At 38.3% G+C, this 27,541-nt stretch overlaps 2 protein-coding genes across 4 annotated transcripts in view; one reads left to right on the top strand and one right to left on the bottom strand.

Annotated features, from left to right (window-relative positions):
* The window catches only part of LOC132910829 (sodium/hydrogen exchanger 9B2), a 103,016-nt gene extending 96,797 nt beyond the window's left edge, over nucleotides 1-6,219 (top strand). For both annotated transcript variants that reach the window (XM_060966910.1, XM_060966909.1), the window contains exon 6: nucleotides 3,638-6,219. In XM_060966910.1, the coding sequence (XP_060822893.1) occupies nucleotides 3,638-4,165 (528 nt within the window). In that variant the 3' untranslated portion in view covers nucleotides 4,166-6,219. The remainder of the gene's footprint in view (nucleotides 1-3,637) is intronic.
* Nucleotides 6,220-7,432: 1,213 nt separating this feature from the next.
* LOC132910826 (G-protein coupled receptor Mth2) lies at nucleotides 7,433-26,496 on the bottom strand. Of its 2 annotated transcripts, XM_060966902.1 has the most exons (10): nucleotides 25,546-26,496; nucleotides 24,949-25,326; nucleotides 16,931-17,210; nucleotides 15,875-16,085; nucleotides 13,621-13,829; nucleotides 12,807-12,885; nucleotides 11,103-11,275; nucleotides 10,428-10,602; nucleotides 9,885-10,149; nucleotides 7,433-9,697 (listed from the first exon to the last, which is right to left on the bottom strand). In XM_060966902.1, exons 1-10 carry the CDS (start codon nucleotides 25,876-25,878, stop codon nucleotides 9,497-9,499), a joined length of 2,304 nt encoding a protein of 767 aa, XP_060822885.1. In that variant the 5' UTR covers nucleotides 25,879-26,496; the 3' UTR covers nucleotides 7,433-9,496. The 2 variants fall into 2 exon arrangements, with proteins under 2 accessions (XP_060822885.1, XP_060822886.1); XM_060966903.1 differs by lacking the exon at nucleotides 24,949-25,326.
* Between the last annotated feature and the right edge of the window lie 1,045 nt (nucleotides 26,497-27,541).

The following is a 27,541-nucleotide window of genomic DNA, read 5'->3' as shown; positions in this document are numbered from 1 at the left end:
AAAAAAAAGGTCAAACGAGTTAACAACGTTTTTCCTAAACTTTGCAATTTTATTATTCAGATACGCGATTAATACGCAACCCTTTAACGGTATCGTTCACCTCCATTTTACGATAGCTGAATTATCGAATACGTTAATACGATATTCCTACTTCGAGTATATAATATATACGATAGAAATATTTGTGACCTTACTATCCGCCACGATACGATTGACGATAATTTTACTCAACGTAGCGATCTTTTCTTTCGATTGAAACTTGCATTAAATATTTTCAAGGTTACTAGAAACATGGAAATAACGTTTAGGAAAGTTTGTACAAATTTAAGGACGGTTCGATGTTAGACGGCGAGCTTTAAGACTAGTTGTCTTTATATAAATAATTCACGAGAAACACTAAGAAAATGATTCGACGCTCGACACGAATGAAAAATTATTTAATTAATATAAAATAATTATTTGAAAATGCCGAATCGCGGATTGCCAACTGCGCGCGCGTGTGTGTGTGCGTTGTTGTTGTTTATTATATCGTACGAATACAGTGAAGCGAAATGCGAATCGCATTAAAGAATCGCCCAGAGAGCTTTTCCCTTTCCGCTCGCTTCGAGACTTTCGTTAAAACCTAAAACCAGTTATCTCCTCTTAGTTTTGCCTTTGGTTAATAAACTACAGAAATAACGACTCGCTGTGGTTGTACGAGCAATTTCGCTCGAGAAATAACTAAAATAAAGTATCGATATCTGGTAATATTCATCTGTTTACGGTCGGAGAAGCGATAAATAAAAAATTTCAATATCGCGGTGAAAATCAGAAATATCGATACGTACTTGAACGGAAACTTTCCAACGGGGAAACAACCACCGACCGCTACACGTCGTACGGCTATTCTACCGGAGCTATTCAATGCAGAGAAATTATTTAGTCGTTCTAATGACTGGAGGTGAGACGATAAAGCCAACAGCGTGTTGGCTGCTGTATTAACGATGTTGATTTACAGCGAGAAAGAGCGAAGCCGTTAAGTCGACGTTATTAAGAGCCGCAATATCCAAGGCGAAATATTAATGATATTGACGATCTATCACGACAGAGAATGGAAGAATTACGACGCCAGCCAGAGCGAGCTAATTGTATCGTGGCGATGCCACGTACCGAGAAGCCGTGATTCATGAGAGATTCGAAGCCTATTTTAGCCGGAGATTTCTCGAGGAAAATGCCTGTAACGTGAAACTTTAATTATCAACGGGCTCGGCTTTCCACCGATATATACTTGTCCTTTCCTTTTATCCTGAAAATTTCAAACTCCTGTTAACGATCCATATATAAGACGCGATAAAGAATTTGATCGCGATACCCCTGCTGCTAATTGGTGAAAGTAACAAAACGACTACGAGAAAGACGAGCGAGGAAAGTGAGTTACCATTATGTTTGTTAAAATTGGATTTACCACGATTTAAATAACCAAAGATCTTACTTCGATTAAAGTCTACAACCAAGGAGATATCGCTACTACGATATGGTACATTTAATATTTAATATTATCGTCTCCGCTTGGCTTTACAATGCTTTACAATCGTGCCACGATTGTCACAATCGTTTAGCACATCACGGTCGTATTTGTTGAACGATGTAGCTCGACTATACTCCAATGGTAGTTGGAATTCGATCACGAATGGTATTTTCACGAACGGCATGTGTTTCAAGTTTCATAACTTAAATAGGATATTAAAAGTTTTCTCTTGGTTTAAGCGAAATGCAACCTCAGCGATTTAGACTTAAATAGGTGAAACGAGCCAATATTTATACGTGTATTTATACGTGTGTAAGATATGCATGGTAAAATTAGCGTATAAAGATTAGAGAAGAGTAGAGTAAAGTAGAGAGAGAGGACAATTGACGATATAAATAAAAAATAAAAGATAAACTAGACTGATAATTTTCCTCTTTGTGCCAATATATCAACTATATATCAGTTCTGGCTCGCATAGGTACATATTTCGCGTTTATTATTCGCGTTCCAAGTTGCATTTACGCGTTACTACTCTATTCATCGTATTAGATCACAGGAAGGATATCGTTTCTTGTATAAATTTAATTATCGCGTAAGAGTGGAAAGCTCTTCGGCCGGTTGTTGGTTTTATGAAATATTCGACTCTCGTGACAACAATAATCCAGCTTCGGGGCTGGATCAGGGCTAATGCGAGTTTTAAAGGCGTTGCGAAAAAAATTAACGTCCATACGATATAATATAGAAACTGGCGACACACTAAGAATCCCGGGGATCGTTACCGGGTACATAAATCAAATGGTCCAATTACGGCCGAATCGCTGCCGTGCTAGTTCATTTTTTATCAAGGGACTCTCTCGTTCGTCACAGAACGGTAAATTACTTTTAACGTTAATTTTATCGATTTCGATAATACATTATAAGCATCCACTATATCCGACATATCAAATATATATGCTTTCGAATTACGCATATCATTCGGAAAACGCGTTGTATCGCTCGATATACCTCTTCGACTGTGACGAATTTTAAAAGAAACTGCGCGCTTCGATAAAATCTGTCCCGCGAACATACGCCGAGTTGAAAGTGGTCTTTCGGAACAATGGTAGAAAAGTTCAAGGGCCTGACTCGCAAGGAGCAACGCAATTCTGTAAAAGGATACTCCTATAAGCTCTTGGCGTTTTCGACACACGCTTTTGTTTCTCTCGTTCGCATTTTCGCGATACGATCGGTGAACGCCTAACGAACGTGTCACCGTTGCATAGCGATGCCCACGCGTAAGAGGATCAGTTCCTGGCCAACCGTTCGTGTATGGCGTTTGTCTGGAAACGAATGACAGCGGACTATCGCCGATCGAGTAACGAAAACTCCAACAGCGAATATCACGAGTATTTCGACAAACTCGAAGCCGTCTAGTTGCTCCCTGAAATTTCCCTCCTCAAAACGATCTACGTTATTTTATCAAAAGGTTTTCCAACGAGTATGCTTTCAAACGATTAATGTTTGAAAAATTGTTGATTTAATATACGTATATCACGTATATCACGCATATCACGCATATCACGTATATCACGTATATCACGTACGTCACGTATATCACGTACGTCACGTATATCACGTATCACGCAATACGTATATTGGTTGAAACGATAACCTACGATATGCGTAGTACGATAACTATACAACTTACGATATTACGGTCGGTCGCATTGATATTCGTAAACCGCCTGAAACGGAGCAACTTTTATCGTATATTCATTGTATCTCTTACGTTAGAGCTGTGTCCAGTTTTATGCTGTATCTCTGTCTCTTTGTGATTCTCTCCTTCCGCGCTCGTACATATATTTTGTTTTCTCGCTACGCCAACGTCTTTATACGCATAAACAGGAAAAAAGAACTTTTTTTAAACGTTACAGATCCAACGAAATATGAAATTTCTGTCTGTGAAATTTCGTGGCTGGCCCCTACGTGCGCCACTTCGAGAATTACGCTTTGTTATAATCTACTTGTTGTACTTTGTCATAATCTAATCGATTACAGTACAATTAACAGAATACCAGCTATTCTAATACCTACCGCTAGCTACTGTCGCACCGCGTGAACCTCGCTAATCTTTGCGCATTCTCTTTGCAGAACCCAGTGGCAACAGCCTTCGAGATCTTCTGGATGATCTGCGAACCGATTCTGTTCGGTGTAACGGGTGCTCAAATCAAGATCGACGAACTGGAGGGGAAAACGGTGTACTTGGGCGTAAGCTGCCTGCTAGCAGGTATAGTAATTCGCATCATGGTGACCATCCTTGTCGGAATCGGCTCGAAACTGAACCTCAAGGAAAAAGTATTCATCGCTTTATCGTGGATGGCGAAGGCAACCGTGCAAGCTGCGCTTGCACCCACTACTCTCGATAAGGTGGACCCGAATGACCCGGAACAGGTGTACTATGCCGAGACTATGGTGACCATGTGCGTCCTGTCGATTCTCCTCACCGCTCCAGCCGGTGCGATCATTATCTCGCTGACAGGGCCGAAACTTTTAAAGAAAACCACGGTTCCTACGGCATCGCCCGAGGGCTGGAAAGCACGCAGACCCTCGATTCGAGACATTTCCATCATCAACGAAGACCCAGACCTCGAGGAGACCGCAACCGAGAGGAAGGCTTGAGGCGTTCCCCTTGAACGGGCACGGACGTGTCACCCTTTTCTCCCTTTCTCCCTATTTCACCTCTCTCTCTCTCTCTCTCTCTCTCTCTCTCTCTCTCTCTCTCTCTCTCTCTCTCTCTCTCTCTCTCTCTTTGTAGATCTTCTAGCAGGCATTTCGCATTTCGTTTGTATTTTATTCCGTTACTTTGTGTATCTTTGTGTATCAAGTTGTATCGTATATCAAGGAAAAGGTGATTGGGCTCCCTTGACGAGATCATGGAAAACGTACGTGCTGTTATGCGTTCGTGTACATAGATCGAAATGAAACGAACTTGCGAAATTGCACCGATCAAGGTTAGCTTGACGATATACCGTCTCTTATTCACGGATACACGGTCATCGTTGATATTTTTATTTCCGATATTTTGTGCTCATCCGCGGTATATTCGCCAACTATGTCTATTTAGAGCACGACGCGTTGTTTTTCAATAGATTTTTAGTTCGTACATTCACGGTCGGTTGTTTTAAATTCTACATAGGTGATTTAGCAGACAAAGTGGGTTGTTTCAAATATTACGTAGATAAATAGATAGACGGGGTTGGATGAAATGTTTTCGACTGGTCAGCTTGGACGATTGTTATTATCTTCTGACGAACAAGCCCTTCGTCTTATTATTTTTACTCCCATATTCGAATAAGATAAACACGTTAGAGAATAATTTGGATAAAATCGTGGAAGAAACTTACTTAGCGCATCGTCGATCAGAATCGAATATCAATCGTACCAGCTAGATTCATAGAGATTAAAAAGCGTATTAATACATCGTTATTACATCATTTTTCCCGACCATGCTAACGTCTTACACGGACTAATCTTTTAACGAACCGATCGTTGTTGCTACAAAATGAACGGAGAAAATGTACAGAGGAAGACTTAGGATAATGCAGAAAACTGTTTTATTCCGACAAAATCTGTCCTCGATACAATAAGAATAATAATAAGAATAATAATAATAATAATGGTAATGATGATGATGATGATGATAATAATTAGAATATAAGCAAAGAACGTTCGTTAAACTTAATTCGATCGTTAAAGATAATAACCCTATGGGTTAGGGGTAACAAAATATTAAGCAAAAAGAAAAGAAACTTTTCTACATTATTTTAATTTTTTTCTTTTTGCCGAATCCAACGGTCTAGAATACCGAACATAGAATTACAAAATTTCGTTATTATCAAAGATAATATTATCAAAGATAATATTATCAAAGATAAAAAGAGAATAACACCGAGATACTTTCTCGCTCCTTTTCGCTACTCGCAAATAATGGAATGCAGCGAAAAAGAGTGGAGGGTATCCCGTTTTTTCACACCCATACATCAAATTAATATTATTTGGTATTACTTAACGATCCTTTGTGATTCGATAATTCTCTATGGCCAGTGATCGCGAAAAGTTAAATTAACGTTCCCTATTTCTTCTCTTTACCGTCCAACATGACCAACAGAAACCGTAATATAACGTGTAGATTAAAAAACTTTGAAACGTATCCGAGCATCGATACGTCTTCTGCTTCGAAGCGTCGGTTGACATCTCGATTCTAGTTCCAGAATCACGATTTTGCCTAGTAAAACCTCCTTTAGCCGATGGAGATAAAACGATGGACCAATTTATCAACGAGCTTCGTTTTCAGAAAGTGAAATCTTGTCGCGATCTTTCAGTTATCGATGCGCGTATACGAAATCGCACGAAATAGTCGAGAAACGTGGCATCGTTTCTGAAATTCAAAGTTTACATCTGTTTAAACGAAAAGCCCTAACTTTCGTTCTTTTTAGCGTTTAACGCGACCAAGGAATTACAATACTTGGATAATTGGCGATAAAAATAAATAATTATAAGATAAAGAAGATAAAATGATTCGGTTTGATGAAAAGAAATGTTACTGTTAGCAAACATAATCGACAAAGAGTTTCGTACGCGTATGTAATCGACGAATGTTGACATTTGTTACAACATAATTTAAATGTATAAAGGAATGTAAGAGAAAAGAAATAAAGACTGTTGTGATTTAATAGGTTTTATCATCGATGAAATTTATCGACGATCTAGAGTTTTCTTTCTTTTTCTTTTACTTGATAATCCCGCGATAAAAACGTCTGTGAGATTGAATATCCCGCGTGATTATATTGCGCCTGTCTTTTACTTTGTTCTCATAAAGTATACTTTTCAACGAAATCTACGATCAAAGTGTTTTCTTTCCTTTTTCTTTTTCTTTTTCTTTCTCTTTTTTTTTCAGGGATCTCCTCGTAAAACGAATGCCTTCTCACGATAATAAGTATCTTTCCACATACATATATCTTAGAAGCGTGTGTATAAATATTTTTCTAATATTATTATCGTAACTTTCATTCGATACAACAACGATATTCGATCTGCGATAAGTGGGAATTGTAAAGAACGAAAATATCAAGGAAGGTATCTTCGTTCGGAAAAAGTTGTTCAATTTTCCTTGTCTCGGATCGTATACGCGTATAGAAATCGTGCCTTTCAAAGTTTTCCAACTAAATTAATAATACATCCAATGCTTGATATCGACGAATGCTTGACACCGATAGACGGACAATTATTTTAGTACTAATTTTACTTCGTATATCAAATTGGACGAAATCTAAGAATTATCGCCACGAGAAACATCCGTTCGAAGCAAAATATTATTTCTGCCGCTTTGCTTCTTGTTATTTTACGTACAAGTTAAACTCAAAATAAGCTAAAAACTGTTTATATATATATATATATAAAATATAAATTTAAAAATATTTGTATATATCAGGATTAAAGTGCGATCGAAAATTGTTTAAATCGAAACATATCTATACAGAGATAATGTAAAATTGGACTTTCCTAAAGAATCCTGACCGAAAGCTCTCATTTTTCCCACTAAACGAATAACGTTCGTTTAAATCCGAATTCGAATTCCAGTTCGAATTCGATCGAATGAAATTTAATCGTTCGACGGTGTTACGGGTTGCAAAGGGAACGAAGAAATCGTGCGATCAACGAAACAGGAAGCATTTGTTAAACTAGTACGCAATGTTACTCTAAAACTGTTCGTTATAATTTACAGACGTTTGAGAAATCTATACGCCTGCACGTACGTAATGTGTGCACACGTATTTAAGCGTGTAGATATCTGTGAATATTAAACGGCTGTATAATTAACCTTGAATACGAGAGCGAAAGAGGAATGTAGCGGCGGAGAGAGGGGAAATTGATCGATCGATCGACTGAAACTCGAAGTAAACTGTATTTGCGCGTAAATTACTCGATTAATTAATTAGCTCAAGAGCACCTCGGGATTAATCTGCCAGAGGGAAGAGAATAAAACTTTGATTGTGCACGAGAATAAAATTTTACTACTAAACGCTAAATTCTGAATCCTATTAATTTAATACGTTAATACTAAAGGCAACGATTATAATGTCAATTTTTTCGTGGTTCTCGCGTTCCTTCGTGATCGCTTCTTCGAAATTGTTTCAATGTTTAGCAATTGTTAGGAATTTACCTGCTTCGGTTCTCTTAAAACGATTTCTTATTGAAGTTCTTTTAGAAATAGTATAATCGTGAAATTGAATATATATTCTTAAATCTGCTTATTTTACGGAAAGAACGGGTGAAAAGAAAGATAATGTAAAAATACGTGCTACGAAGACGTCAAACTGTAGATCATTCCCGTTCGCTTCGTTCTTATTACGCGAATATGTTTAACGGGATAAACGTAAAGAGACAACGTGACTGCGCATCGATGCGGTGGACGCAAAAAGAGGCAGGAAAATTAGAGAGGAAAAATCGGCTTTTCGAAACTGGAAATCTTCGAGCCGGAAAGCGAGACGGAAGTCGATAGTGGCGCGAAAGAACGAAGGTAATAAAGAAGGATCGATACCTCGTAACGTAAATAAATCCGCGATGTTGTTTACTTTTTTTTATAGAGCAAATATAGGAAAACAAGAGTACTTTCCGCTTTAATGTTTTAACTAACAAACGACTGTTTTTATCCCGTTTGAAAGTGCGACAAAAGTGGTACATACCACTGCGATTATTAATTTACTCTGCCGTAAGCTGTCCGAACGAATTCCCCTAAAATCTCAGCAATATGGTATAAAATATTACATGGAATATACGATACACGTATACGATACACGCCGAGCATTCACCAAGTACCTTCGTTAACATAATTTTCGCAAAACAACACAAACCTATAACAAACTCTGTCTCGAGGTAAGCTATCTTGTCTCGTATCTAAAGATTGTACAGAGCGTTGAAAAATATTTTTCACCGCTATGGCAGGTGATTGTACGGCTTCGGATCGGTGGAGATCCGTTTTAAAAAGAACCTACCGCGAAAGTGAAAGCGTACCGCTTCACCTTCCACCGTTATACCTATTTTTAATAACTAATATTTTAATAAACACTCTTACGCGTGAATAATTCCCGTGCGATACGTTACAAGAAATACCATAAATCGATATTCGCAGAAAACGTTCGAATCCAACACGGAATGTTGCAAAGGTTCGGGCAAGTCATGTACGATTCACAGTGATTTCCTGCGGCTGTTTCCAGTTTGTAAAATCTCGAATATAGTCTGGCGCGATTATTTTCCTTCCGCGTGCATCGAATAATCGTCGCAACGTTCCCTCTACTCGGGCGAACAGAAAAATTTCGAAAATTTTCCCCAACGGTGCACGCCTTTTGTTCGACAATTATAAAAGAGAGTACCGCCTCCGCTCTCTGTCACTGAATCACCGGTGCCAATTTCTAAACTTTCTCGTCACCCATGTCACTTTTTTATAATATAATAGAAATATATGGCCGAAAAATATAACATACCTATATATATATATATAGAAATAATACAATTACACACAGTTACACACAATTACACACACAGAGAATGAATAACGAATAACGAATATCGGTACGACGTATTTAAAAATTTCGCTTCGTTAGAATTTAGGCCCGTTTCTGCCTCACTATCTCCTATTTATTATTCGTTACTATTACGTATTATCTGTCGTTGCTAAGATAGGCAAGATGGATCAGACTCTGATCAAAGTTATGTCATTTTATGCGACTCGTTAAAATTTAGTTGATAATCAGTTTTACACGGCAGAAAAGCTACGTGTATGTCGTAAAAGCTTGTTTTGTCAGATTTATGTAGCTGTAACAGCTCCGCAAACAAAGAGCGATATCGAGCGATATTAATTTTTACGACTACCCGATAAATTATTATTCTTAGAAAAAGTTGAAACAAGCGTGTCTGCGTTTAAACTTTACCGAAACTTAACGTAGCGATTTACGAATGCTTTCCTGGCAAACTTCTCGTTCCCTTTTCCAGCGGCAACGAATTTCTTCGAGTCGTTTCGCACGCCCTTACGACGTTCCATTTCTCGTCGTTGGAGAAGAAACGTTTCCTAATTGCTAAGATGACAACGATAGTAAACGACAGTAAACGATAATAAACGAGACCATTGTGAGAAAGGCGAAGTGACAAAACCTGAAACCAAGTAGATATTTAGTAAAACAAGAAACGCGAGCAAGCAAGCTTTGGATCGAGCTTGAAACACGTAGTAACATGCGATTCTCTGTGGCGAGGAATTTTATACTCCTTGGCGAAGGTGTCAAGGTGTCAAGCTAACTCCAAAGCTGGACGTTAGCGTGCTGTTACTCGCGCTTTTTCTTACTCTGTACGGATCTTGCAACGTCGAACTAGCTTCGCGTTTCTTCTTCGAACCGTAGCCTAGTCGTTTCTTCAATGCTTCGTGAACTCGTCGCTTCACCACGAATAAAACGAATATCAAAACACCTTGAAGACTGTTGACCGCGTCCGTCATATAGAATAATTCGTCCGTGTACTGGACTCCGGTGTATGTTTTCAGCAAACTAGAGACGATCTCGGTGCTCCACGATATACCCATGACGACAAATAGCTTCACGTTCATGACGAACCTGAATCGGTAACAATATATAGCGTTACGATCGTAACCTTCAGGTTATTATCGGAATATTATGAATTATTAAATTAATAACAACATCTCAATTATAATTGCTTTTTCTATAATTTTCTACAATTGCTCGCTATCGTTACAAAATAGAATTCCATTACATTTTTCCTCCTCTTACTACTTTACTAAACAGAATTTCGACGTACGATTACATGTTCGACAGATGCTCGCAAACCGACACGATACTAGGACAAAAGGCGTTTAAGGGACGAGTAAACTTACTTAGTTTTGTCACTGTGAAATCGTTTGCTCCTAACGTCTAGAGCCGAAACCCTGCTTATCTCAGCTTTCACCTTGTTGCATTCCCTCGCCGTGAGAATAAAGAACACTATATTCGTTATCAATTGGATGGTGACTGGTGCCGTGAAGAAAATTAATTGCGCGTGTCCCAAAACCGCTGCAACAACAACGATATTTCCAGTAGTAAGTCACTAACGTTTCTTTCGAAATGGCAATATAGCTGGCCGCGGCTCTACTGGTATCGTACGTTCTCGCCGATTCGCGGCAACTCGAAATTCCAATTGAATCGAATAATTGGTAAATTCGATTTGGTATTGCCGTCATTTTGTTAACCACGAGCTTTCGTAGAGAGATGTCAATGTTTGTGGTCGAAACCTATAGATGCGTATACGAAACATTTTCATTTGAATTTTGATTCTCTAAACGCACAGAAAGATAGTAACCTGAAATTACCATAAACAGCGAGCTATTTGAAGCTTTTTTATTTTAATTTATCTTAGCACTGGTCGAATCAACCACGTTATTTTTCAATCTGATAGAATATAACAAGCCCGATAAAAATGACGTTCGTAATTGTCACAAACTTGATCCAACCTCGTCTTAAGCGTTTAAAAAGAAACGAGGAGCTTATCGTTTCTACGATAATCGATAACTCACGGTTGAACCAACAGCGTTCTAAACCAAATGCAGGCCTCAAATTCTCTGGCAGAATATCCACCTGGTCACTCAGGATACAGATGAACATGACGAACATCGACACGCCCCACGCATATACACAGTATAACAGAAATCTTTTGTTCTGATTTTGACTCCTGATACTGTGTACTTTCCTGGTAAAAGAGATTTTCCAATGTTTGACGTTTCTATCTGTTTTGGTTAAATATCGCGAGTAAGCGAAGGTATTAGTAAGCGAAATTGCAAGTAATATCGCAAGGTTTTTATATATATATGCTTATATAGGATGATGGAACGTATAATGTTATTTTTTTATCTGTGCTGTTTCGTGTACCATTCGAAACGAAAAATAGGTAGAGGACGTCCCCGTACAAAATCTTACGCTCTAAAGTCTACAACTATTTAATTCACGCAGCAAATTCCATGATCAAAGCTATATTTGCTAATAATGCTCGAAATAATGCCCCAAATAAACGAACATACGATGATAAAAATAAAACGAACAAACTTCAAATTAACAGCAAACCAAAGATCTTCCGTTTTTTCGACGTTTTCGACGTTTTCGACGTTTTCGACGTTTTCGACATTGAAAATCATCGAGTTCTTCGAACTTGGGTCGGTAAAATTTTCGTCTACTTATTTGATACTTCGTATACCTTATCCGCTGTACCTGATCTTCGTTGAAGCGACCCGCGTCACATTCTTTCTCTTGCAATATACGAAAAACTCATTTTTATCGCTCTGCTTCCGTTATTACGTTTATCGTTTTATTAGGTATCCAAGCGGCCAACGTGTACCGGCTACGTAGTAACTAATTATTTAATAGCCGGCGTAGGCCCATTTTACAACGACATGATCATAAAGATCGCGGAAATAAATCCATGACGGATAAGATATAGGAAGAAGTAGCAAGTAGCGGTATGATTTAGCCGCCGCAAATGCCAATTTTCCCGCTCACCGTTGTCTGTATCGCGATCGATATAATTACGGCTTAAGCTTACCGGCAAATATCGCGCTTAGCGGAAAATATCGGCTCGATCGTTATATTTATATATTCATATATGTGTATAGGTACGTAACCAGGCGAAATAACAACTGGCAAGCACAAACTTCTACAACGATTTCTACAACGTCGGATGGAAAATTACACGCTAAAATATTCGATAAACCAACATCGTACACGAAACAGTTTCAATTATTTTACACCTCTATGCGTATTTCTTTGCGGAAATGCATCACCGGTTTCGTAATATGACAAAGTGTATGAAATACAAATGCCTGATATCTTCGTTGTTCGAATACTTTCGTTTTCAACGAACAAATGTAACAAAATTACTTGCAAATTCGTGATCGCGAACAGATTAACCAAGAGAAAAGCTGTCTTTATAATGCTTATCATAGCGATCTATTAGGCGAAAGATGCTTGAATCTAACGCGTAATAGTCTCGACAATTTTTGCGGATAAAGATCCCCCTTGATCGAGGGCGCTTCACATTTTCCAACTAATTTTCTTTCTACCATTTCAATTTTGATTTACGATTGACGTTTATTCGATTCGAATCGAAAACCTTCGCGAAAATTATAACCAAGCAAGAAGAAAGAAAGATGGAAAAGACAGGAAAGATTGTAAAAAGCTTGAGCAACGGACCCGAAGAAAATAATTTAAGCGACTAAGTAACGTCTTACCCGAATGTCTGCCATATATCGAAGCACATGACGTTCAACCAGGAAAACGCCGACATCATGGAGAAGAGCGTGATGTATCCTAAATACGAAGACAAACGCTGATAAATAAAGAACATACGCTCTTGTTACGTTCGTTGGTGAACGATGTAATTTCTTGACAATCTTTATGCCATAATTTTCAACATCTTTTTGCATAATTTTAATATGTACAGAGTATGAAAAAAAGAGAATGTAAAAACCACTATAGCGCGAGGCTGTACCCACCTCGGATCGGTGAAGATTTGTAAAAAAAGAAGTCGGTGCAAAATTGATCTTAATCCTTGACGAACTCAAGACGAAATCTTTTTTTATCGCGTCGTACGCTACTCGTCGTGAGAATCGAAAGCCAATCGAAAGGGACCACGGCATGCAACTCGACCCTTTTCCTCGAAAACGACGTTCGACTTTCGACAATTCTTGAACCACTTTATTCGCAATCTGTTTACATCTACATTATGCATTAACGATAATTCTTGATCGAGATATGAAAATAGCAAAATTTTCGCGTGTATAGAAGAACTGTGCTTTTCGGTGCTTTTTCAGTGCTTATCTCTATCTCTGAAACTATTTATCGTAAATTTACGTAAATTTATGGCTCGAATCCGTCAACGTATCGTTTGGATAATTTTACGTGAAAAAATTTGAATTTTACTATTTGCTAAAACTTGCCACGTGCGGTTCTAGACCTTAAACAATTTATATCCGATAACTTGGGTATTTCGTACGTGTTGTTTTACTTTTATTTCGAAAACTATAGAAAAATAAACAGCATTACCTACTATACCACACGGTGTCATATAGTTATTTTGCGCCGTTATCCAAGGTATTACGGTTAAGCAAAGGTAACCTACAAAAAGGCTCGCGATATGGCACATCAGAGTTTTACCATGCAGATTCTGAAGCACCGGTAGGGAAAGGTAGACGATCAGTGTCAAAAATAAAAAGATACAGCTGATTCCCATTAGAATAGAGGAAATCATCAATCTGAAAAGAAGGAACAGAAACGATTATTACGATACTAAGCGATCAGAACGGATATAATTTTATATTTTTATTTCATTTTCATCTAATTCTATCTAATTCTATCTAATTATCTCTATCACGGGTATGGTATATAACATTTTGACTTATTTATTTAAAGATAGTTCCAATATGAATCTCGTTTATATATATATGTTTATGGAAAAATATTTACGCCTGTAAAAACGAATGCAAACTGATATTTTTTACTTTGTCGACGTTTATACTATCACTCGTAGGTGAAAATGTCGTTTCGTTGCAAGAGTAAAAAGAAGAAAGAAGAAAGGAAAAAGATGGCGACTTTTGCTACAACGCGCGTCATAGGGAAAATTAGCACGCTCCGAATAATTGCGTGCAGAAAGCGCAGAAAGCGCAAAAAGTCCAAAAGGTTGCCTTCGAAAACGGTATCGCTCGTCTATCGACCGCTCGCGAATCACGGCTGATAGAGGGACGGTCACTCGACATATGTATGTGCATATTTGTATAACACCCGGTGCTTCTTTTTACTTTCTCTAACGACACAAAGAGTCGCGTTAAAATTATACGGTGCATAGTAAAACGAAAGGATCGAGCCTACGAAGCGGACTAACGATATTAAACGACCATATTAAATGTGAAATACAATGAAAACGCATCGTATAAATATTCGACGATTTCAAACGTTCGAATAACGAAACGAAAACTTAAAACGCCACTGAAAACGTAAGCTGGGTATACGTACGTATATATGCGATCAATTTATTTAAAAACCGAATTTACGTCGATAATTTACGTACTTACGTACAAAGCGAGATACGATCGTAGATGTTAAGTGGCTACATACTTTTAAACGGCAATGTATTACTTCTATACGTACGTACGTATATCGTGTATGTTGATATTATATATACCGTATAATATAAGTATAAAAATATAATGCAACAAGTAAGTATATAGAATTCTATTTCTATTTGAATAATAATGAAAATTAATTTTTGCAGAAACGCGTGTATGGTTTCACCACACGCAACGACCAAATATCCTGATAACGTTATTTTAACGGATTTAACGGATAATTCTGTTAATAAACGATCTCTAACGGTTAAGACAGCAGGCTTTACCGGAACATCATCGATAGATGATCGAGACAGTACTCTAATAAACGATGGTAAACAGCGGAAGAATACAAGAAACAGATATATACAGGCATATGTATATTATAGCGGAAGAAGCGAATGAACAAACACGAATGTATAGCCACTTCGTTGCGACTCGTATGACGACCGGTGAATGGCCGCCGTTCTTCTATTCATCAGGCAAATGGACTTGTAGCATTGTTATTTATTCTTCTGCATCAAGATATATGTACGAGCGTATACATTGTCAGCATCACTGGCAAACAACCTGGCTATCTGGCATTGATGCAGCGCGGACACAATACGCGCTGCCGCGAAAGATGTGGAATTCCGGTTTGAACGGCTGACCAGCATCCCTCTCGAGAGCAGTCCAATCTTTTATATCGTCAGTTTCTCGAATAATACACGACGACGTCGACGACAAGACTTTGAACATTGCGCGCGTATACGTACAGTCATTCGCCTAACACTCGCCTAACACTCGCCTAACACGCCCTTTTAAAACCGATCAAATTTTTTCATATTCGACCAACCGACTCGAGTTTTTCGAAAAAACTACAAAAAACGTGGTCTACGTGAATGAAATGAAATAAGATTAGACGGATCGCGTGTAAAGAAGATTTTGAAGAAATTCCAATTGGTCGGAATGGCGTAGGAGAGAATGGAAATTTAAACGACACGCTTCGTATGATTTATGTCAGTCGTACGATACGTAGATGCGGAAAATTTGACCGAAATCGGTTGATGCGGAAATAGACAAACTACAGGCATCGAAAGACCTACGAATCTAGTCGACAATTCGGTATCAATATCGGAAATATTAATAAACCAAGGCCATAAAACGGAAAATATTTTCTTTGTTATTCGAGTCTAGTAGAAAGTAAAAGCCCTCACCTGGCTGCACCGTCGTTATCGTTCAAGAAGCAGATAAAAGCTAATAAACCGTCGGTCTTGTCGGTAACCAGACTGTCCAAGCAGTACGTATTTGGTGGTACCAAGATCGACGGACCGAGTTTGAGGAATCCGTTTGGTGTTACACCGTATGTATGGTTCATGTTTTCTTCGTAAAAGTTAATACAATGGAGTCCAACCCGCACACCGTATTCTGAGGGATAACAAATGCAAGTTCAAATAATGCAAGAGAATAACAGAGGGAACGGAGAATTAGTTTTTTACACAGATCGTTACGTTTAGTATTAATTTACGTTAGTACCAATTCGTTGATACGTTGGTTATTCTTTCCGAAGATATACATAAGTAAGATTAGTTGGTTCGGGACAAGCGAAACATATTTCTTAGATAAGATATTTCGTCCAATTTGTTTGTTTGATATTTCTCCAAAAGAGACAGGAAAAACACAAGCGCGACAATACTATTTTACGTCTTTCCTCCTCTTTCGTGCGACAAGTTTTACAAAATTAACATTCAAATATTATTCAAACTGATATCGTTTCTATGCGGTACAAGCGTGTAAAACATTTTTTTGTACGTAGAGAAGAATAATTCGCATCGATCGGTGTATAAGAAAATATATACAGCGTCTTATTGAAAGAAGAAACAAAAGAAGATAGAATGGCAATATTCGTCGTTTCGAACCAATCGATTTTATTCCGACAGAATCTTTTGTACCGATGTGTAAGTAACTAATTGCAAAGTAATAATAATTTTATATACATACTTGGTGTGTTTCGGATGCTGCATCCTCTATGATTTCGGTGCAACACAACTCGTTCGAGAAAAAATTACCACGTTCACGTTATATACACATACTACTAAATGGATGTATATTATTACGTATTACCATACTATATTCTGTTTCTTTTTTTTTTTTTTCTTTTTTAAATGTTAATGTGACCTTTCTGCAATCGACGCTACGCGAACAACGTTAAAGTTCTCTCCAAACGTAACTCGACTTAACAGTCATCGATCGTGCAACATCGCGATACAGACCTGTCATATCCCAAATTTCTCCGGTAATATTCGAGATTTCCTCGTAGAAATTTTTCTCCGACTTGGTAACGTACGGGCAAACGTAACTGCCGCCATCGTCCGCATCCGCCGAACAACATTTTTGTATACAGCGGTGGTCCCGACAGTATTCTACCTCTTTACACACACGGACTACGAGCCGGCGTTTCGATCGCGAGTACGGCATCAATTCCAGGCAGGAGTTTCGTTCGGTGATGGAGAAACTCTCCGTGGATTCATTTTTTCCTGCCGCCGGTGTCACCTAGAAAATTACACGAGAACACTTTACGTAATCCTAAACGAGAGACGACCGATTCGTACGAGATTCAAAGATTCGATATCCGCTGTGAGAAAAATTTCGACTGTTTTCACGTTCACGCGAAGAAAGTCGAATACTGTGAATTGCTCGAAAGTCTTTGCAAGTTCCGCATGGCACAAGCGGACGCGTTTTCAAGGTATTCGCGAGAAAACGCGTAAAAATTCGTCCCTGGTACGCGACGGATCAAATATCACGGATAGATCAAAGCGGAAGAGAAGGTGAACGTAAGTGGCGATAAGACGCGACGTAAGTCGTAAGCGAAAGCAGGAAACGAGAATCGACCAGAACTTTGGCAATTCTTCTAACGTTCTTCTAACGATTGAAAAATTTGATTTGATCGTCTCGTGTGCGAGACTCTCCGTCTCAAGATATCGCTGATATCCGCTATATCGAATTAACAGTGTGCCTCAACCATATAACATATTCATTCCTATTAATACAACGATATTATCGAATCGACAATATTGTACTTAATATTCGTTTACGCAACAAAGCGTTGTCCTCGTTTACTCTTTTATTTACTCTTTTTTCATTTTCTGTGATCCTGTTTCAACGTTTCGGATCGTTCGAAGAAAATACGATACGCGTCGTGATACCGAGGTGTTTGCATTTTTCTATTAATGAAATAATTTCGCAACAACGTAAAACAGTTACAGTCTGATGCCAATCTGATGCACGTTCAGGCAACACCGACAAGCAGAAAGAATTTCCCCAGCAAAATTTTTACCGCTCTTTCTCACATTTCATAAAATAACAGATGATAATCTGTCGGTATAAAGTTTCTCTTAATTTAACTATTCTTACGATACAATGAACAATATTACGCCAATATAATATGGTATAACCATTTTCAAATTTTAATAATTCGTAATAACCATGCGTAAGAAGTATTTGTCGCATAATACGTTTCAGTAAAGTAAGATCTGGCTTGTCTATATAAATTTACAGAAATGGTTAAACTCCAACGCGTTTACGGAAATTATGACTACGTAATTGGAATTTGTTAATTATTGCCAAGTTATTAGTAGATTAATTACTATAATAAAACTGTCGATTCTCTACAAGCAACAACAGTGTTTACCACATTTCAGATTCTTCGCAATCTCTCGCTTCTGTTATTTCGAATAACGGTTCAGACGTCGTTAACGAAAATTTTTATAACAAGTTGCTTCCACTTTTATCTATAAATCGATACATATTAAAATCCTTTCATTTCTAATCGATAACATACGAACCAATACACTATCGTACTATTGTATTATACATCAGCATAGTATAATTAGTGTACTGGTGTATTTCAAGAGAAAACAGCACTGTTTATTTAACCAGACATATATACTAGTGCTGTTCATCTGTGCAGTTGCCGTAATTCTGCGAATCTTTATCGCAAACAGTCGATCTTTATCGCAAATTAAAGAAAAACGTCTAACAACGGCATTCTATGAGAAACGAGTCTTGTTCTGTCACGGTGATGCCGCGTTACGATCTTTTATGCTAAAAAAAAAAGAAAAAGTGTGTTATTGTCGTAATCCATCATCGATGTTTCCGATGCCTCTTTAATTTTCTTAAACGGAAAGCATTTAGAGGTAAAAGCAAAATTGAAACTATCGAGCAACGGCTACAACGGCCGGGCGCACTGTCCATGCAACGACACACTCGATTCGAACTAGACAGTTCTGTTCTATCCGATACTGTCCGCAATGCGGTCCTTGGTTTCATCGGCGGCGCATCGCTGCTACGCCATTGCACACCGGCGTGTCGCTGCCGCTGCTGCCGCCGCTGCTGCCGCCGCTGCTGCCGCCGCCGTCGCCGCCGCCGCCACTACAGCTGCTATGTCGCTACCGCTACCGCCACCACGCCCCTTACATTTATTTACCGCGTTCGCATCCTTTCACCGATCGGGATAAAGGCTCTGACCATCCGAAACTACCTTTACTACGTCGCGTTGCGCCACGCTACGCTATGGTAAACAATATTTATCGCCGGATGACCGGGAAAGAAACGTAACACGAAACGTCGCTATGGATGTCGCTGCTATCGTCAGTGAGTATCGTCCAGCAATTGATCGTAAGGGTACGGATCGTTAAGTATGGACGTTGTATTTGCATTCATACGAACGATGCAAGAGGATACGTGTGAAATGACGGACGAGCAGGATGTTTGGAAACATACTCGTTGAAAAATCTTGGGAACCATCTTTCTAACAACGATAATTGTCTGGAAAATTTTGTTGAATTTCCAATGTGCCGTAGAGGCGAGCATCCTGAGTAACAGAGCTACAATTTGTCACGAAAAAAGAAAATTCTACCCGTTACGTTACGTTTACCCCGACATAAGTGGTTATAAATAAAATCGCATACGCATATATATGTGTATCAGCATAGGATTGCGATCCCAATAGCGGCAAGGTAATAACGATAAACGGATTTATTGTTTAACGGATGTGTTAACTTTAATTTCGTGTAACTTTAGTTTCGGTTATCATATAAAAAGAATGGAAACAGAAACGCACATGTTACAGATAGAAAACATCCTAAATCCATCTGCAGCGTACAAATTCCTTGAAAAACGCGTAGGAAACAAAAACACCTTTATTCTAAACATTTATAGAGAGAGAGAGAGAGAGAGAGAGAGAGAGAGAGAGAGCCGCGATTGTTGGTGATACGAGATCCGACAGAAAAAGACGAGAATGACCTTACACAGCTTGGAAACCGAGAGTGGTAGGGTAGAGATAAAAAAACAAACAGCTATAAAAGATGTTTCGACTACCGATAATGTGAGAAAATTCAGCTCGATCCTGCTGAAGTCGGTACAACTTGACGCATCTTCGAATATAAGCGTGCTTTTACGCTCGGTGAAAAAACGTGGGATTGCAAAATTTAACAACGAAGCCATTGCTCACCCACGACGCATTGTCCGCCAAACAAATTATTCACTTTTAACAAAAACAACACCGTGCTCGAGTACCCATCCTACGCGCGAGATCTCGCCTCTTGCGATTTCTATCTCTTCTCCAAGATCGGAAGTCGATATTTAAAGAAAGCCATCTTTCTGTCGGTAGAGAGTGTAAAAGTAAAAATGAAAACAGCGGCTTTTGTAAATTTGAGTCTAGTTACTCGAGGCCTAACGACCAAGTCGATGATCCTTCGCAACGTAGTTGAACGTGCCTACTCACACGATACGACTTTATCGCGTCGACATTTGTCAATCAAAATTACGAAACTGGTAAACTACGAGGAGAAAGGAAAGCCTCGATAGAAGAGAAAATCTTCCCGAGCCATTGGCTGCCCGATTTCACGCGCGTCAGATTCGTCTGTATTTTCTCCATCCTCCTAACACCTTCCACCAGGCTTGCCAATCTCCCAGTGACTCCTCGATTTCGCATCGAATTCGTTTGCGTCACCTTTCTCCCAGAAACTCGCCGTCAATTTTAATCTCCCGCGGCTCGCTCACCTCGCGCCAGGTTAGTCCGCGAGTGACTCCATCCTACAGTCTCGCGGATTACGCACCAGGTTGGTCCTCGAAAACCATAATTCTCTCGCATAGTAAATTTCGTTACAAGATTAACGCGATTAAACTAATCGTATTGTTTCTCAACCAAAGTATCGAAACAGCTTTCGCGAAAAACATGACTCGGATTTTCAAATTCAAAAACATCCAAACGCGAAACTCTTTTATCCGTACAAATATTTTTCTACAGGTTTTTTTTTTTTCTACCACGATTGAACCGAGTGGGAAAAAATGTTAGCTAAATAAAAAAAATTTCATAATACAAACTTCTCCAGCCGTCGTTTATCCGTCGTTTATCCGTCGTTTATCCGTCGTTTATACAGTGCACGCGACATAAGCGTCTCATGACAAACACAAAATGCAAAAAATCACGGTGAATTCTGTTGCAACGCTTCGTTCGATCCGGGTGGGCCATTGAAAATATTCTTTTAAAAAATCGGACAGTCAAATATTCTTTCAAATATTCTTTTAAAAACAAGGGTCGTAAATATTGGCCGTGTATCTGTAAATCTGACGCGATGTCGCGTGTGTTTTCGACGACACAAAGGGTAAAAGATGCCTAAGGGTATCGTGCCCTCAGAGGTGGAAATATCGGGAGGGAAAATGTAACTTGATTTTGTCGTTTCATTTCGTTTCGTTTCGTTTCGTTACGTTTCGTTTCGTCACGGTCGACGTACGAATTAAAGGGGACCGACAGAATGTCTTCTTATCAAATTCGTTATCCGTCGTGAAAGTTTAAAGTTATAGGACACGAACCATAAAGTTCAAATATCAAATCCTGCACCTAGTCGCTTCCGCTTCTGGATATCGAGCAGAGGTTATCGAAGCATATACTGCAAAATAGCTGAGCAAGCATCGCGTCCTATAGTTAGGAATGAAAAATAAAATTTACTCGTATAAAATGTCGTACAAAATCCGTTGGAACAAGTTTCCGACCTTCTCGATAAAATAAGACGGTCATCGGAGGAATTCCGAAAAATTGGTCCAACATTGTATTTCGATCGGATAATCTATTTTAAAGAAAACCTCGAAAAAGTTATCTTATACTATAAAAGTTATTATGTTAAACGACGATTCTAACGACAAAATAAATAATAATTAATTATTAATTATCTCCTCGTTGTGACCTTTTTCTACTCCTTCTTCTTTCTCTTCTTTCTTTTTTTTTCTTTTTCCACCTACTGCAAACTCGTCCCGAGGTACACCTCAACATACGTTATTATCTTTATTATTTTATAAGCTTCTGCCTCTTTAGTTTGTTTATATATACATAATTATATATACGTAATTTACCTACACGTACATATGCAGGTAAAGTATGTGTTAAAAATAAAATTCGATTGCGTGATATACATTACCCGACGTACCTACGTATATAACGTAAAGAAGCTAAACGCGTTAAATTAATTAATCTTTTTAATATCCGTAAAGGATCATAAACAACACGAGGTATACGAACGTAATATCCATGTCGCGATGTTTTTCGCTTTAAGAGGAAACCAATTAAACGAAAACAGCCATTAAAAGTCCATTACGCTCTAAGGACAAAGCAAATTAAAAATCCATTACGATCTAATATCACGCAATTATTAAGTAGAATCTCCAATTCACAAAAGAGAATACTCGTGAACCATCTATCGCGCGATCCATCAAAATTCAATTTAAAATAAAAGACGCGTCAAATACGTAGGATATGGACTACTTGGTAACTTCGTAACATTGCGTATTACACTTTTCGTTGCTATACGACGGATAACGTAATTACGGCAAGTACACGATAGGCAGTCTGCTACGGCACGGAGTAAAAGGCTCGAACGCGAAGGATAAGAGGCTCGTATATAGAGGAAAGGACAGTAGCGGACGATCAACGGAAGTAGCAGCCTTTCTAACATGTTGTTTGTTGTCAACAACGAGCCCGCGATACGCGTTAGGTATTAGACAAATTTTTTAATTCAATTTTCCTCGTGACAAGACTCGAGACGAAAAAATACATTATACATTAAAAATACATTTTCAACGTTCAAGCGTAAAACGATCTGTCGATTATCTCGCCTGTCTAACTGGAAATTTGGTAAATTAACGCGTACTTGACAAATTTTCAAACCGAATTTTGTCAAAAACTAGGCTTACAATTTCATTTTCGTATTATGTATTTTCAAGCGAATCTCCCCGACTTTGCTTCTACCATGAATTTAGGTGCAACAGTATATAATACGATATACAGCATATTATTGCGAAATCTCTAGTAAACTAACATAATCTACATACTATTACACATGACTCTTTCCAGCTCTTTCACCGATATTTTACTTTATTATAGTACTATACCCTACTTTTTATACTTTATAACACGAACAAACGGTGCTAGTGGATATGCTGATAAATATAGGCCAAAAGAAAAAAGAATACAGAAGAACAATATAACTCGCGCTATCCTAATTAACAGGAAAATTTATACATTTCCATTCGCGTTAGAATAGAATACCAGAATTTCTTTTTCTGTTTCTCTTCTTCTTCTTTTTTCTTTTTTTCTTAGATTAGAAATATTTGTTTCTCCTGTTATTGTAAACAATTCACCATACTAATTATAATATTATATATTAAAATATGTAATATCTTAATTTTAATAATATTTTGCCATTACCGCGCCACGTGTAGTCTCTCGGATTGCTTATTAATTTTATGCCTCAAGTCATTACGTTATAAAAATTAAGCTAATTTCTTTGTCCAAATCTATTTTGTTTAATCGTGTATATAGATATTTCTTTTTCCGGAATTTCTCGAACCCTCGATCAGATTGTCGTAGGGAAATAAAAATTCGTACTCTCTGTGACAAGGAGAAATCTTTCATCGAACAGCTAATAACGCGTTCGCGTTTCAAGATATGTTTGAAATATTCGATAATCAGAGAAGAGGAAATTCTTCGAAAAAGAAATAATCTGTTGTAGAAAAAAGGAAAATACACCAAATACAGATAGTAAAATTGTATATATAAATGGAGAAGAGCAAAAGAGATAAAAGAGGAAGCAAGTTAAAAGTGTTGCATGGAAGTAAGAGCTATAATAATATTCCGTTTATCCGTTCGAAGCCGTGCCTGCTGAATACGGTGAGAAAAAATCCGACGGAACAACGAGCCTAGAGAAGGGGACAATGATGAAACCGTCGAAGCCTGGCCGCTGCTGCAACCTGGAACGAATTAACGCTTGCGTCGCGTCCTAACTTTGTTTATTATAATTTAAGGCGTAGCTTCTGCATGCGTGACTTCATAGTTCGCGTAACTAAAGCCGGAAATTTCCTATCTCTTTGTTGGATAAACGCTTCGAAAAATTCAAATCGTGCCGGTGTCTTGATACTAATCTACGTTTCAAGATGTAAAACAACAATGTCTTTAATCGAAAGCTAAGAACCGTGTCAATTTGCTCCGGCTTTCCTCTACTTCTCCACTATTCTCCTAATACTACGTATATCTATCTCTTTTATGAATATCGAATAGTTTCAAGTATATACAAATCTATCATATTCGACTGAATATTATATTTTTTACTATACATATGTATACACACACACACACACAGAAGTATACAGAAGCGCTGAAACGCTTGCGAAGAAATATTATCTCAAGCAGAGAACAAGCAGGAATATCGAGATTGGCGTGCCCCTAACGGTATACGCTGATAACGATATCTTTACAAATGGTATAAAATTCAAATAAATGCAACAAAGAGAGTACAGTGAAGCAAGAGGATGCGTCACGTAAGTAAATGAACGCTTGGAAAAATATACATATAGCTGGCTATCCTTGAAATTTGTTTCTCCTCGTGTAACAAAATGGTTTTTCCCCCAAATTCCAAGATTCTTCGACCAAATCATTTATCTTCCGACCTTCGTTGTTACAGATATTGTGGCTTCGAAAAAAATCGTTTGAATTTCGAACGATCTAGATGGTATAAATTATATTTTATGGTATAATTTCGAAAAATTGCGGCAAGGTGGGCGAGTTTTCTTTTCTTTTCTTTCCTTATCTTGTATTTTCTTCGTTCGTTCTAGAAACTCGATTGAAAACCAAATGACTAGGAAACAATTAGTTATATATAACGAATTATTCGTAGATTGGAGATTCAAAAATGGAGAATCTGGGGTGGCGCGAATTCACGTTCGAAGATCCACTCACCTGTAAAGTTCCATTGACGATGTCCACCGAATCGATCTCGTGCGTGAAGATCGCGCCTGAAGAACATTTGGGCATGCCTGTATGAAGCAGAAATAACTCCACGTTCGGAAAATGCTCGTTTTTCCGTAAGTAATCAGTGAGTAACGGCAAGAAATTGTTCGTTTTCGAGTAATAACGATCGAATTCACAGTCTCCCGTTACCACGTTAAAAACTGTATTATTCGAGCAACATTTTCTAACGTTTAAAAATTCCGATAACGATGGTGCTTTTGGGAATGGACGTGTTCGATCCTTGTCTTCGTTCGATGTACAATGCACGAGCGTCGGAACAACGACCCGAGTGATATCGTTGTACAGAATATCGATACAGTACGGACTCTGTAAATACGAAAAAGTTTAAACTTTCATTGTCAACTTAATTGCTGCGTGATCCTGCGGTCACTTTTCATGCTTACTATCCTAATGCTAATTGTCCTTTATCGTTTTCGTATCATAAATGTTTCATCTAAGAAAAGTGGTAGCAAGATCCGCATCGATTCTTTATATAGCACGATATGCAACATGTCAATGATTAAACGAGCAACCGCTGTCGCGTACCTGTAAAATATCGGCCGAGTTGATTTCATTAAGAGACAGAGTGGTAATATATTCAGGCTTCTGGCAAATAGGAAGTTGGCCGTAAGTTACGTTCTTGTTGGTAGGATCACTGGCAACGATTTGCGGAGCACGTGGAGACGCAACGCAATCCACTTTCGACATCCCTGAGAAAACTTCTCCGAATGGGCAACATTTGTTGAAGGAACAAGCGACACCGGATGACAGAGACAGCAACCACAAAAGAAGAAAATTTCTCGTTAGCGTCGAACACGAACACCACTTTGAATATCTCGAAACTGATCGCTGCATAATTTCACCGATTTCACTCAACATCGTTCCGTTGAAAATCCCACTGAACTGCTGCTTTTTACGATTAAAGATGAGATTTCGGTGTCCTACTAAACTAGATATTCGATATTTCAATCAACTAGATTTTCGACTTGAACGTTGCACCGACACCGACGTTACAACAGCCGATATATTAACAACGGTTGAAGTATTAAATATTAAGCTTGTACGAAGCTTGGTAACGAATATTTGCCATTATTTGCCGTTATTTGCCGTTATTTGCTATTAAGTCAATCAGACTCGTTGATCAACTGGAAAGGATCTAAATCGCGAACCCAACTATCGACAAGCATCAAAATGACCGTTGCTCGTCCACACAACTTCCAACAAACTCTGAAAAGCACGAAGCTCGACGATTCTGCTGCTATGTATACTTGGAGACCTTGACTCGAGTAAGTCTCATCTTCGGTCGAATTTTCCAAGAACCCACGCGACTTCTGGCCGTTATACGTGGAATTATTTGACCAAATACACTCTGCTTTCTCTACCGTTATTCCTTTGTTCCTCTATTTATTTGCTTTTTTATTCTTTTACTATCTTATTTATTTCTCTATTTATTATATTATTCTCTATATGTATCGCTTTATCGCGTAAATTCACTATGGTGGTAAATAATAATAAAACGGTCCGATGCTAACGTTAAACGACGCGAAGAAAACAGTAAGATACAAGTGGAAATGATAAACGTACAACGTACGAGAACCGCCTTTTCACGAGAATCGTTTGTCGAATCGACGATCTTCGTCCGTTAATGAGACGTCGTTGCGTTATAAACTTTTAATGCGTGTGTTGGAATTTGCGCGGTCGGCAGACATCGTTACTCGTCGTTACTCGTCGTTACGCGTCGTTACTCGTCGTCGATCTTCGTAAAATTCAATTCGTACAATTCGTGTAAGCCGTCTCCGATCGATTAAATTGTCGCGTCCATCGAGTAATGCAACGTGTTGCACGCACCTAACTGCATTCGGACAATCTTCAATTACAAAGTAGTACTCTATCGTTCCAAATTAGATAGAGCAGCAACGTCGGTTTAAGGGCAACTTGAACTTTAATCTCAATTTCTTCTCGGTTCGTTGATCAAAATCTTCTCGTGGTTCCGTCACATACATCGGATAACCTATCGGCGCAGGTGCAGCAAATTGCTAATCTCTCACCTTCCCAAGCATCGCGATTCATTTCACAGTTCCATTCCTACTGCGTATTTTACATATTTCCTTTCAATTCGAAGCTTCGAGATTCTTCCTTGTTGTTCCTCGTTGTTCCTTGTCCCGAGATGTTTCCAATTTATCTTTTATTCGTAGTGTTAGGAAAGCAAGTTTCGTTTATTTTTCATTAATATTTTTCACCTTTTCACCTTTTTATCTTCCTCTATATCTTTATCGATTACGAATTATTTTTACATACTTGTCCGTTTCTCGAATTTGCATAAGAGAAGGTCCATCTATTTAATTCGCTGTTCCTCCCCTTTCTCAACGAAAAATTTCAACGATAAATCCATTCGCTCACACACACGCAGGCACGCACGCACGCACGCACACACAAAATTGCGATATTATCATATACGATATTACCGAAAGAGACAAGGTAATTATTCCATCAGATATTCGTACTTAACTTAACTCGCAAACGCACCTGGATCGTTCAAATT

The sequence above is a fragment of the Bombus pascuorum genome, chromosome 9 (assembly GCF_905332965.1).
Source record: "Bombus pascuorum chromosome 9, iyBomPasc1.1, whole genome shotgun sequence".
NCBI lineage: Eukaryota > Metazoa > Arthropoda > Insecta > Hymenoptera > Apidae > Bombus > Bombus pascuorum.
This window is presented reverse-complemented; position numbering and strand designations above follow the sequence as displayed.